General features: G+C 38.4%; 1 protein-coding gene across 1 annotated transcript in view; it reads right to left on the bottom strand.

Annotated features, from left to right (window-relative positions):
• The window catches only part of LOC104412672 (potassium voltage-gated channel subfamily KQT member 1-like), a gene marked incomplete at both ends in the record, with an annotated part of 251,094 nt that overhangs the window by 210,808 nt on the left and 25,841 nt on the right, over window positions 1–14,445 (bottom strand). The window contains 5 exons of the mRNA XM_010023457.1: window positions 1,743–1,905; window positions 4,362–4,490; window positions 5,353–5,448; window positions 6,285–6,395; window positions 12,995–13,135. Coding sequence (XP_010021759.1) covers window positions 1,743–1,905; window positions 4,362–4,490; window positions 5,353–5,448; window positions 6,285–6,395; window positions 12,995–13,135 — 640 coding nt within the window. The remainder of the gene's footprint in view (window positions 1–1,742; window positions 1,906–4,361; window positions 4,491–5,352; window positions 5,449–6,284; window positions 6,396–12,994; window positions 13,136–14,445) is intronic.

Here is a 14,445-nt window from a genome sequence, read left to right as displayed (position 1 = left end):
AGATTAAGTGAATGCGTATTTTCAGAATCATGGCTACAGACAACATAGTCATCAACATCTTAACTCTACTGTTATAAGTTACACAACACGTTGCTGTTTCTTTCCATTACCAACTGATACTAGAATGTCAAAATACACTAAGCAAAATCTGCTATTACATAGTCAGCAAGAGAAGCTGCACAGCTCTAATAAACATGCCGAGAATAAACGTAATATTCTGTTAAGAGACATGTAATTAAAGCAGTGACTTTATACATCACACCTTTCACCCTCTCTCCCAGAACTCTATAAAAAGCACTAGAAATGTCAAACACCACCACCACCACTACTGAAAAGCATTCTGACCTCAAAGTGACAGATACAAGATTTATAAAAGTTTATAAAACAAAGAACATGAGAAATAATGAAAACCTCCATCAGTGGAAGAAAGAAACTCTTCCACAATGGCTGTTCATGGCTATTGTTGCATGAAGCTGAGACTTGAAGGTCTTTCTACATCCTTATGGGAGTCAGATGCACCTGTCCTCTACAGATATGCTTCACTATGTCCCAGCTCTCAGATCCCTGCTATTCCACATCTGACTGACTGCTGTGGCATACATGACAGTCGTATTAACAATACAATCCAGGAAGCCATTAAGTCAGAGCAACCCAATGAAGCTCCTACCTTTGATTAATGTTCAATACAGAAAGCACTATATATTCCCTCTGGAGCAAAAAAAATTTAAAGTAGTTTTTATTAAAGAAGCCATCACATCAAGACTACAGCCATATTGTCTCCAGGCTGAAATTGTATGTCAGCTGCAATGTCACATAAGAGTACCAGTTTCATAGAGTTGATGTTAGGTTTTCATCTGTCTTTGATAAACCTCAAGAAAAAGCACCACATGATAACTTACTTTAGAGTAAAGCCAGCATCTTTGGATACCTCAGGTAACTTGGCAAGGCTTTACATGTCTGTAGGTATGGAACATGACTCCTCAGACTATGAGGAGTCTCCCACTGAGCTTCAGTTTTAGCAGATCCAGAACTAGCAAAATTTCCCCCAATCCCATCAGACAAAGGAAATCAACACAAAGGTGGAAAAGTTAGCTTTCAAGAAAAAATCCTGACTTTCTAGTAAACATTACTGTTTCATACCCATATTTCCTCTACAAACTTAGTTAAAATGGATTCCACAAATAAAGCAATACCTTGGCACAGCAGTGAAATTCAACCAGTTTCCAGGTTGAAATATGACACACAATATTTTAAACGAAGCAAGAAAACCCCTACTTATCAAGACCTCATGGTTGGCATAGGCATAAAACTATTCAGCTTTTCCTATCATGATTTATTTGTACAATGTTTAAGAAGGTGCTGTAAAAAAGTAAAGATATTTTTGCTGTTTTATTTTCCTTTTTTCAGGCTTTGTGTGAGGTAAAGTTTAAAGATGAGGTAGACCAGAAGCAGTTTTCCATCCATTTCTGAGATAATTGGAAGAAGGTAGAATTAACAATATATCCACCATCTTAACTTTGGTATACCAAGAAAGTTCTTTTGACATTCACACCACATGAATCTGAAGGTTTCCTTTAATTTGTGTTCCCCTGTTTTTGGTATATAACTGTCCTTGGTTTGAGGCACTTTCCTTTACTGATTAATCTTTTTCCCCCCACAGAAAGTTTCCCTTCATCAGTTTAATTCACTTTAATATTGTCTCTTAAAAAGTGCTAACCTGAACATAAGTAAAATTAAATTACCTCTGGGTTCATCAATGTAGAAAGACACATCTTTTTTGTCTTCTTGTCCATCAATGTGATCATAAGTGATCTGTGGAACAGACAAGGCATTCTCTCCTGCATTTATTACAGGTGCAGAACCATTACCACAGCCTAGTTTCCCTTTTCTTTTGTATCTTCTAGCCTGTGGAAGTAGAAATGGGATGAAATCAGAAGATACTACATATGAACTTCACTATACAGTAAATTCATTTAAAGTTGGTTGTTTGGGGTTTTCTTTAAAGAATGCGATTGTAATTTAGTGAAAGCGTTACAACCTTGGTTAATGTTCTCAAAGTGGCTGATTCTGAATTATCAACTTAAATCTGGTAAGAACTTGATTCACAGGACGCACCTAGCACATTCTGAAAATCTCTAGTAAAATTTCCCAAACTGGGTCCAAACCTCAAGGCACTCAAAATACTAACCAACAGAGTACACCAGCTTGGCTATAATTTCTTTCTAAAGATTTAATTAAACATACCCATAGACTTTGAATTATGAGCTAGGCACTGTGCAGTCTTTTCAACTAAAGAAAATTTCATCTTTATGAAAAAGGCTGAATTAGGCACATCAGGAGAAAATAAAACCTTTCTTCTGCCTCCAAAGTTGAAGCTCTGTGACTTTAGAGGCCTGAGGGGCAACCTAATAAACACCCTACAGTCGGCACATAAGAAGTTGGGCTGGAGGGGACTGGACTGCAGGGAAGAGAAGGTTTGGAATCAATTGTTTCCCAGCAAGGCTGGTCTCCATATGTCTTTCTGTCTTTATGAGTGGTAGTGACCAACATAACAGCCACTCATATACTGACTACATGGCATGTGTTGCCTACCTCCTCAATGCTGCCTCTACATAGCTATATAAATACTAATTCTCACAATATTTATTTCCAGTCTTAGTGACTACCTACCCTTTGGTTCCAATCCCACCGGGTTCTGCCATTCACACACACCTCAAAATAGAGGTAAGAGCCATATTTCAATTTGCCTGCTGCTCTAGTAATGTTCTGACAAGGAGCTGAGATCAAAGACTACTGCACTCAATTCTGCAAAATACTCTGGCCACTGGTTTGACGACTATGCAGTTAAACATCACCATTAAGAATATGTATTTGCACATATCAATGCAAATAGCTGCAGGCTCAATATATTCATAAATGGGACAATGCCACTTGGTCTAAGTAAATCAATTCTTATTTTATTACTGTCTGCATCCAGTCTTTTGGAATTCATTTTTCTGTTCATCTCTGCAGCAATTAAACTAAACATATTTGAAATTAATCAAATGGGGGACAAAAAACGGTATAAATGGGCATTTATTGTAGACAGTGGATGCACTATAATGAGTCGAAAGCTTTTAAAGGCAAAGATTATGGGCTCTCATGGCAGGAAAAGAAACTTTGAATTCTATGGAGAACAAAACACACAAGATGATCAATATATGTTCAAGTCTTTAAAGTAAGAGGTTAGGTAGAGAAAGAAAGCATTAGCCTCCTTTGAAAAGGGAAGATAATCCATTTTAAGAGATGAAAGAACCATTACTGTATTCTTAAATTAGGGTTAGCAGTTCCCAGGGAAGTTCAGGTTTAGTGATATATTAGGGAAATCCCTCTCTAGAGAAAACAGAGGGAAAATACTAAGGGCACTAAAAACCATCTATTTTTACCAGTTCTTCAACCATGGATTGGCTTGCTGTTCAGCAGCACATACTGAGCAGCCCCATTTCAGCTTTACCTCTTTCCTCGTGGCTTTTCTACCTTTAGTTTTGAAAGTGCTACGCTCATGGCAAAGTTATACTCTGCTCAATACTGACTGCACTGCTACAACACCAAAACATATACATATGCATACAGATAATGTCAATGCAGATTTCTACATGTGCTGTTGGGAAATTGCACTGCAATCCTCCTCTGAAGAATAGGGATCAATGTGATTTCACTGCCTAAATCCAGGCCTATAACATCACTTTAGAAACCCTGAGTATCTGAGCTAGACCTCCAGCAGACCTGGGTCTTTCTAGAAGAGGTGCTGAAGGCTAAGCAAGCTTGCCAATAAAACTACATAACTGTGTTTAGGCAATCCCACCTGTGTAGACAAACACCATTCCACTTTACTGCAGCCACAGCTCATGAATTTGCCCAAATTTCTACATACCACCCCAAATAAAAGTACCTCAGAAAGAAGTGCTTGAGCAAGAAAAGCACAGATACGGTCAGCCACATGTTGAATGTTACTGTAAATTTGTAAACTAGCTTTCTCCTTTCTTCCTGTATGCAAAATGAATGCAAAACAGAAAAGTGTCATCATTGACTTACACTACCTTTTGGAAGGTAGAGGAGACTTCAAAGGGGATAAAGCAATGGATAATTGGCACCTGTCTGAGCACCAGGGCAAACTTCAGATGAGAAGACATTTGTCCCTCAGAAATATTTTAAGGGAAACTAAACTACTCATGCTCTGGCACAAGGAAAGCAAGCAAATGTCCCATTGCAAATGCCTTTTGGCTCTCCAAATTCTTTGGACACATCATAAGAATTTTGGCAAGTTATGCCAATCAAATTAAAAACGAGAACAGAAGAGAGCTCTGCCAACTATCCGTTACCTGTTTTCTCAGGCTAGGGCTAGATGGCGCTGGTGGTTTTTTGGGATTTTGCACCGGTGATGTAACATAGATCTTCCATGTTGCTGTGGAACTGCAGGATTTCTCTGCTGCATAGCACCGCCACAGAGTCTGTAATAAAATCCAAACCCAATAATATCAGTGAAAAAGCAGTCACTGTTGTCCTGCAAGACAGGTAAGTCAGATGTTGCTGCAAATCAAACTGACAGCAAAATCTTCAATCAATGTAAACATGCTGCAAAGGGGTTGTGACTGCAGTAACTGTGCTGTACCACATCACACCATGCCTAATAAAATATACTCTTTCCTGTATACAACTGTGGTAAATACAATCTGCACCAGGAAACACACTCAGCACACACTGATCTTAAGTACGCTCTTTGTAGTGTTCTCGCTAGGAGCTAGGGGCTAACCTGCCCACAGTGAAACAAACAAACAAAACCAAAACCTCCTCATAAAATCCCCACAAGCATCCTAGAATACTGCTTTTCCTTTTTTTCTGCAGTGGTCCATGTTTGAGTATTTGTGCACCATGATATTGCATTCTTTCTATTATCATACAGACAGTTATGCCAGAACATTTTTCTAAATTAAGCTGTGTGTAAACATATACACGCACTCATCACCTCAGGATTTGGCAGTTGCACAGGACCTAAGGGAATATTAAAAGGAAGTTAGGAATTAATTATTAAAGATTTTTTTTTTCTTTACTATTTTGCCAAATAGACTCATTGCATCCAGTTAGTGTCATCATGCCTGTGCATATCAGGTTTGTAAAGCCTCCCATGCTCACTCAGAAGAGGGCGGAGAGGCAATTATCTAATTCTATCTGGTGACTGAAGTGGATCAAAAAGACTAAGTGGTTAAGCACAAGTCATAGATTTATAGCAAAGTCTAGTAACCGTGATTCTCAGTACTAGGTCACAATCCCTCTCCAGAACTCACCTAAACATTTTACTCTTAGGAAACTTACCTGAATTAGAGAAGCTGCAGCTGGGATTTGTCTGTTGAAATGCTTCTGACGTTGCTTCTGCTGTACTTTCAGGGCAAAACCAGATCCCAGAATACCCTAAATATAATCAAAATTACTAGTCGTACTCCAGTACATCTTCACATGCCTAGACCAACTACTTGGCATATGAAATAAAGACATTTTATAAGATTTTCCCAGAAAATGTTCTGAATTTTCAAATGTCCACAGTGATAGAATTCTATTTATTTCAACAAATAAATCTGAAATTGAGCATGTTCATATTGGCATCATGTAACTTCAATGAACAGCATGTGTTTATTGCTGTGATCTACAGGTAACATTAGTCAGACACTGCCACGTTCCAAAGGCAGCCCTACCCAATGGTGGCAGAAGCAAATGTCAGTGTCACATGACTGATCTACAGCTATTCTTTGCACTTATTTTTAATTCCTTAAGAGAAAACAAATGAACAAACAAAACCACCAACAAAGAACAAACCACAACTGAAGCCAGATCCCAGTGTGATTTTCAAGGCAAATTGAGCACGGAAGCCAAAGATACGCGTTATAATTTCATCATTTCTGCTAAAATTGATAGCTAGTCTTTTCTAATTATTTTGATGTTCCTCTCATTTCCCTCCCCATTCATTTATCTGAAGACGCAAAAAGCTCAGTTCTCAAAGTAGTGAAAATTATTTTTACCTCATTTCTAGGCCACATCTCTAAAACAACTGCAGTAAAGATACAGTACTTTCATTCATTTGCGTGTGTATGTGCACAGACACAAAAAAATACGCTTGAGGATGTGTGCGTCCACATTCTGAAGCAACACCAAACCCCATTATTTCCTACCAAAGGCACCAATTTAAAACTACCTAATTGTGAGCCCAAGTCAGACAGACACTTTAGTAAGGGGATCCAAGTTGTGCTTACCGCTGGCAGAGCAAAGAAAGATATAGCAAATACTGAAAAACAGGAAGCTATTGTCTTCCCAATCCATGTCTGGGGAACTTTGTCTCCATAACCAATTGTTGTGACTGTTACCTAAGCCAGAAACAAACATCTGATTCATTACAATGCAGTACCTTTTTGCCCCCTCCCCCCAAAAAGGCAGGGGGAAAAAATAAAGAAAAAAGTAGAGAAGCATCAGAAGGTATATATGGATAAACAGCATTTGGATTTCTGCATAAGGAAACCACAGGAGTATGCTAAACATCACTGGAGCTTTATCCTGTTTTTACATTCATCAGCAGGGATTCACAAGTGTTTTGGATGCAACAGTAGACTGGACCTGGGATGGCTGTTCTCAGTTTGTAGCTGGTCGCTTCCACCCTCCCAAAACTGCAAGGATTGGCCCTGTGGGCTTGATATCATAGGCTTCCAGTATTTCTGCTTTTGCTTCTAAAATGTAGTTCCACAGAGTTGAGAAGAAAGCCTTGAAAGTGCTGACTTGCACACACTTAATAGACAGACATTTGCCCAACTCTGCAGTCAGGCAGAGACACTAGCTGCAGCAGGGCAAAAGCTATGCCCTGTGCTGGCAGGAAGGAAAAGGTACAGACTAACACCATCCTATCTGAATCAGCAAAGTAAAAGAAGGAACACATAACCATTCCAGGACATGTAATCTCCCAAAGTAAGTATGCCAGGAGATGAGGAGCTAAATACAGCTAAGCCACATGCTCAGCTTTTTTTCCTCCATCCACAAATACAGCTCTTTGACACTCTGAAGAGTGTTTAAATCACAGGACCTACTTATCATGGTGTGGCAAGAACCAGGTACTACCTAAGGGACAGGGAGCCCGGAGTCAAGGGGGATAACAAAACCAGTAGGATAGTGCCTCTCAAGCCAGGACCCAGTCCCACAGCATCCAAACAAAACAAATGCAGAAAAAACAGCCAGGCCCAACCAGGAATCCAAATTATAAGGCAGTATCACAGACAACTGTGAGGCAGGTCCAACATCAAGCCAGGAGGTCCACTCACAGGTCACGGTTAGAATTAGGTCCAGCTGTCAGCATATGGATCCATAGGGATGAGACAAATTCTAGCTATCAGCCCACAAGCTGTAGAGGGACTAGTGTGGGTATCTCAGGCCACCCCTGAAAAGCCACAGAGAAGAGGACATCCTGAGTGGGACAGACATTTGGGGCTGTTTCTAAAGACCACCAGTAGGGTGGAAAAGAATTCATTAGGAGCCCAGTGGTCAGTGAACAGTTGGCTCTGTGAGGCAATCAGGGTCCAGGTGAAGGCTGGTCCATCAGAAGGGTTTGTAATGTAACAAGAGCCAGCTGTGATCCCAAGGAAAGAGCTCAAGGCAAGCCAAGAGAATCCCACAGCTGGTGGGACAGGGGCCTCACCACCCTGGGTCCAGCCCCACCGTGGGATAGATTCACCAGCAGCGGTCATATCCAGCAAAGAGTTTAAATCACAGATTCTTCAGGATTGAAAGGGACCTCTGGAGATCATCCAATCCAAGCCCCTGCCAAAGCAGGGCCACCTAGAGCAGGTTGCACAGGAACAGGTTCAGGTGGGTTTTGAATGTCTCCAGAGAGGGAGTCTCCACAACCTCCCTGTGCAGCCTGTTTCAGTGCTCTGCCACCCTCAATGTAAAGAAGTTCTTCCTCATGTCAAGGTGAAACTTCTTGTGTTTCAGTTTATGGCCATTGCTCCTCATCCTGTTGCTGGGCACCACTGAAAAGAGTCTGGCACCATCCTCCTGGTACCCACCTTTGAGATACTTATACGCACTAATGAGATGCCCTCTCAGTCTGCTCTTCAGGCTAAACAGGCCCAGCTCCCACAGTCTCTCCTCATATCAAAGATGCTCCAAACCCCTGACCATCCTTGTGGCCTCCCTCTGGACCCCTTCCAGTAGCTCCTTGTGTTTTTTGTACGGAGAAACCCAGAACTGGACACAGTGATATCAAGGTAGTGAGGTAAGTCTGAGGTCAAGTATGGAAGCTAGCCCATAGGTTGACCAACTACTATCAAAGTGAGCTTTTACAAGTTAAAAAAAAAAAAAGAAAAGTAAAATAAATAGGCTAGTGTTTATTCCTCATGAATTTCTCACTTGATAAAGTCAGCTTCATGGTACCTACATCCTCTAATGAATATTGTTACTTTGAACTGCAAACTGCTCTCAGCAGGAGCTCTGTCTTGCCAGGTGTTTGTCCAGATTGAATATGGCTTGCCCATGAAATGACTTAGGTGTTGTGTACTACCAGCAGTACAAACAGATGAGTTTGCCAGCCTCCAAAATTCAACTTTGAAATACAGTATGTATTAGTGGGGAGTGGAGGAAGTTAAGGTAGTGTTTCTTTAACAGCACTTCAACTCCTCAGTGCACCCAGATGACCCCTTAAAGTCTGGGATTTTTCCTTCCTTTTCCTCTCTTTTTTTTCTTATGAAAGGCTTCTTGTTATTTTGGGGGATTTTGTTGGTTTTTGGTGGGGTTGGGTTTTTTTTAGTTCTCCAGCACTCAGGACTTAAAACCAAACTGCAGTAATGTTGAACTGCTTTAGCGTTACCATGGAAGACAGCATGAAAGCTGTAACCACAGAAAAGATGATTTTCCATCTCTACAGCAGGCATTTGGCTGGCAGATTCCTGCAGGTGCCTGAACATGTCTCAGAAAGTTTATCCCTGGCTACCTTAAGAGGGTTACTTCTTGGTAATCTAATTAGGGCATTGAAGTATGTGGAAAGCATTATAAATAATATAATTCTCTGGCTTTCTTAATCACAACCAGAATGTTTTTCTCCTTGTGTATCCAAAAGTTATTAGTTGTCTGCTCAGAGAATGTTTAATAACTAAACTTTGGAAAATGACACCTCCTTTGCAACACTGATTTACTATGACACATTCCAGCTGGTATGCACATGTTCTAACACAAGCTCTGAAAACATATATGTACACTTCAAAAACAGAAGAACTCTAATTTAGAAGTCAACAGAGCTTCTCTCGTGCTTTAAGATAGGCAGATGTCCTGAAGTTTGAAGAGTCAGAATTGCACAGGTCAAACCCCAGTAAATATAAAGGAGTTCAAACTGCTGCCTCTGGCATAAAAATATACTACTGGAAATTGTGAGCAATCAATCCCAAGTACCTCTGTCAGCTAACCCATATTAGAACAACTATTTAACTCAAGTTCAGTGGTACAGAATAGTCCTGTTTACAGCAAAACCAATAAGCATTACTATCAGCAGGAGAGGAGCATGGAAGAACCAACAGAAAAGCCTCCTGCATGCCTCCTGCATGCCCTTTTTTCCTGAAGGAAAAATGCCCAAGAAGGACAAAAACTGCTGTGATATGGGTTGCAACACTGGTAGACTGACAGTGCTGTTGGAAATGCTTTTGCATGTGTTCTAACATGCTATGACTTCTGAAAGTGGTTTTGTATAAAATACCATAAGCCTTTAATATCTCTTTGCAGTTTAATCTGTGTGCCTGCCAACTCTAGGTGAAACAACCTTGCATTTAACTGGAGCTTGTGAGTGTAGTTAGCATTTAATTCCAACTCTCATTCATTCTTTATTTTCCCTTTTCTTCATATTTAAGCCTTTCAGGTCATTTGTATCAAGTTCAGCAAGCTTGCACTTTCTACTCAAAGCAAAATGTTACCCATACACACTGTGGTTTTTGTCAGACAAGTAAGACTTTCAAATACTTGCTACCAAGATTATTTTCCTAAGGTTCAGTTTTGAAAGGCAAAAGTGAAATCAAATTTCAATCCCTAGTAACTCCACATGTGTGTTTCTATGTTACAGAAGATTTGAAAAAAAAAAAAACTGATTCACTTTGTCCTTTGTCACTGTTCCCAGCTGTGAACTGCACCTGCACCGTGACTCCCTAATGCTGAGGAGGCCTAGATGTCTGAAAAGCTCAAACAACAATTTAAACAGTGTTCATGTGCCTCACATAGCTAGAGAAAGAGAAAGCTGATTTTATCTTGCTATTACACAAAACCAATAAAGTTCTGGAAAACAACAACAAAACCTATGAAACACTTTGCAAGGCATACGCATATGCTGTGAATTACATAGTCATCCATGTCAGCAAGTTAAAGTAATACACATTTTAAACTTATCTGCTGGTCTTCATAACTGCACTCCTTTTAAATTCCTTACGCCCAAATTATTAACAAAATATGCTTATATAAACACACCCTGACTTTTTTTACCTTAATTTTTTACTCTTTAGTCAAATCACGGCTGTGTCTTCCAGCATTAAAAAATATATTGTAATCCATATCTGAACATTCAATGCAACTCATAAAGCAAGTTTTGGATTACTAGAGCTAAAAAAAAAATTAAAAAAATAGAAGGGAAGTAAAGGTGGAAAAAGCACACTGGCTTCACATGAAAGTTTTATTACATGCAGTAATAACCCCTGCATGAACATACACAGGCAGAACTGGATGCTAAAAAACCATAGCTAGTTCCCAAACTGATTGCTGGAAACCCTTTTTTTTGTTTTCTACTCTTGCCTTGCTCCCCTCAGTTTGGTAAAGGGTTCTTCTTCCTTCCCATTCAGGTCTGAAATTGGGCATTTCTGGCCTTTTGCAGTTACAGGCCTAGGAATTACTTTATGAAACACCAAAGACATTGTGCAGAGCAAACATAAATCACTATCCTTTAATGATTGCATATTAAATTAAGACCTCCATACTAATAAAGTATATGCTTTCCATTTCTTTCACTGATGTCTTTCTAATTCATATGGTATTACAAGCCTCTTTGGAACTTCACTATGCTAGAAAAATTTGTGAGATATTTCTCACAGATTTAGCTGAACTAGCACAGACTTTTATGGGAGCCCCTAATACTGCTGAACTTGTCACAAGCAGCCTCACTTTTAATTAGACGTACTTCACAGACTATTCAGCTAGACGATTAATTAAAGCAGAAACAGTAGCTGCATTCCACTGTGTTCAGTCATTTGAACACTGGTACTTGAGCTAAACTACTCAAGTAATAGCAGAATAAGTGAGTCTGCACTGGTTTGTTTTCTTAAAGTAGACATGGGGTATCTTTCATAATGTCAATTACACCCTAATTCTTTTACTTTTCTTTTTTAAATACAGCACGGTCTCTGCTTCTGGGACATTTATCCTTTTCCTCTGCTAGCTAGAGGTTATCCCGTATCTACAACTATAAAGTTTCATATTCTGAAAACTTTATCATATTTTATTGAGGACTTTCACAAGTGATTGTTGTATAGGCTAGTTCATGGGTTTATTTTTTCCCAGCACATTAGATAATCAGGTCCATCTGGCCATTTATTGGATTTTTCATTTTTACTAGACTCTTCTTGGTTTGTACTGTTTTGCACAGCCAAGGTGATACTTTGCAAATGAAATGATTGCCTGACAACTTAATGACATGAATTTAATATTTAAAAGATTTTTATACTGAATCACTTAAAAAGTGGTAACTTAGGCTACATGTAATATAATCTGTATTTCTGTATACTTCACTGAGGTGGAGGCTTACGCAGCATCTAAGTTAAGAATAAGAAACATATCTATTAGGACCTTTTTGGCTGCCTTCCCGGACTTATTTGCCAGTTTATTTGATTTGATTGCAGCTAAACAATTGGTTTATGGCCCAATAATTATATCAGCATTTTCCAAGTCTATCATCTAGGAACAAATCCAGTTTATTGTGTTTCAAATCACTCTTGCAATGTATCCTTCTCTCTTTGGAAGTCAGTGTCTCTGCATCTGTTCCAGTCCTGTCCTTTTCTCTGTCACTAAAACTGACATGATGGATCTTCTTGGGTTTGTTATAATGAGACAGCCAATTCATAAAATATATGAGGTTCTTAAGTGGTGAAAAGGAACCACAAGAGAAAAGTGGTTCATGCAATAGCTAATAAGGAAGGAAAGCATGAGTCACAGTGAGAAACATGATGAGAAGAGCCATATGAAGCGAGTGTAGAAACAATCTGGTCTCGTATTCTCTTCATAGCTATCTATTCCTCTGATTCTGGGCATGCACGCAATAATTATCACAGTACTCTCGAATTCCTACTTCCCCCTTAATGATATTTTTTTATTTCACTAAAGATTTGCACTGACCCTAACTGATGGTCGATATCCAAAATAGTTGTCAGCTGCTTTTGATGGAGCTATTTACCTTTACAGTGAATCATGAAATTATTAAAAAACCACAGAACCTGTAACTTGCATCAAGGTCTGTGTTAAAACTGAGAAAGTGAGCTTTACAGAAAAAGATCCAACAGAATAGCATTATTAATCCAAATTCCACAAATAATAGAATATACTTTTAAAGTTACACACCTTTTGCAGATAAGTAAGTGGAGTTTAAAAGAAGTGGTATAGGCTTTGGAGGGTATTTATACTCTTTTGAAATGTGGATTTCAATGTGGACTTTTTGCATCTGTAAACATTCAATGTCTTTTGCTACGGACTTGCTGTCATGCTTTCACAATATATTTTAATACCAAAATAATGTAATTGTATTATATTTTTTCTTGTAACCTTTTTAAAAGGTTGTTGAGCTTCTATATATAAATATATTTTGCAAGGAAAGAAATTACAGATTTTTAAAAAATTCACAACTTGAACAGAAAATCTCATGTACTAAGTTTGTGCAGACATTTTATTGGTAAAGACTTACCACACCCCACCAGAGGGCATCAGCATAGCTGGAGAAACCTGTCTTCCCATCCTCATCAACTGCATCCTTCTCAGCAAGATAAACAAAATAGGATGAAAAAATTAATCCCAAGAATCCAATGTACAATGTGGTTATGAGTTCCTATTAAAAAAAGGAAGCAAACAAGCATATAAGTTTTACATCATATATGTTCTATCATTGTAAAACATCGTAAATATCGGTGGGGTTTTCGCCTCACAGCAGAAAAATTAATAAATTCTTTTTCAGGTATGAAATTTGCTTCCAGTAAAACAGGTAGTTCAGTGACTTGTTTTCTATTCATATTCATTTCTATTCATACACAACTAAGCAATTCAAGAAGTCATCATTTATACAAGATCATTTGGACAGCTAAATGTAGGATAAGACATCTCTAGTGTATTACATCTTGTAAATGGGAATTGTTCCATTCAACTGTTTACTCAAAATACCAAATGTATTTTTGAAATTTGAATTTACTACATTTGAAAAGTAGTAAAACAGCTTTAGAGATGCACTTTGTGAACAGTGCACTAAAATAACAGTTAAGAAATAACAATCATGTCTTGTGATTATGACCATATCTAAGCAATGAACTTGTGTATCTGATATTTGGATTGCTTAAGACTCAATGTTGATGCCTAGAAGTTTCGTGTGAAGATAAAGTAAAATTTTAAGATAAAATGTCAGGTAGATGTAACCTCTATGTCAGTCCTGAAAAAAGAAACTGTTTGAAGCTAGGACAGTTTGCTAGAAGGGACTTTTGTTAGGGCATGATACACTGCTAGTGAATGTACCTGTTTCCCAACAGATTTTTGGATAGGAAGGATGTGACTTAGATACAGGGTTGTTAGAGTCTTCAAGAAAAATGTTCTTGTGCATTTAAACAAGCCAAAATGTGTGGCGTCACATGCAAAAATGTGTAAAGTTTGTGAAAGCAGCACTACATTATAATCAAATGAGATAGATACTCATCTATGCCTCAAGAAAATCCAATACCTAGTTATGAGGGAAAATAGCTTATTTTCATTACTTGAAGTTCACAGTGCTTCAATAGTTAACACATATTATTCTTTTATTTTCTTTGCACATATTTAGCCATCTCTGTTGTGAAACATTGCCATACTACGTGTTCACTAGCATCTGCCGTAAATTCTTGACAGAGTTATTTTTTCCTGTTGGATCCAAACCAGTGGGAATTGAAATATTCCCATAAAATAAACTTAAAAGTAAATCCTGTCTAAAAAGGATTGCTTCAACTAATCAAGTATATCAGGTTTTCACATTTGTGAAGGAAGGTTCAGTTTTTATCATCAAACTTCATTCAAATTTATTTATTTATTAATTTATTTATTGTCATTTCTTTATAAGAGCTTCCTAGGAAAATGTAGCCCTGGTAGCTAGCAATTGCATTCAGCAGCAGGAGCTATATA

Source organism: Nestor notabilis, unplaced genomic scaffold (genome assembly GCF_000696875.1).
Source record: "Nestor notabilis isolate BGI_N333 unplaced genomic scaffold, ASM69687v1 scaffold1611, whole genome shotgun sequence".
Lineage (NCBI taxonomy): Eukaryota > Metazoa > Chordata > Aves > Psittaciformes > Psittacidae > Nestor > Nestor notabilis.
The sequence above is the reverse complement of the archived record's forward strand: the minus strand, read 5'-3'. Positions and strand labels throughout refer to the sequence as shown.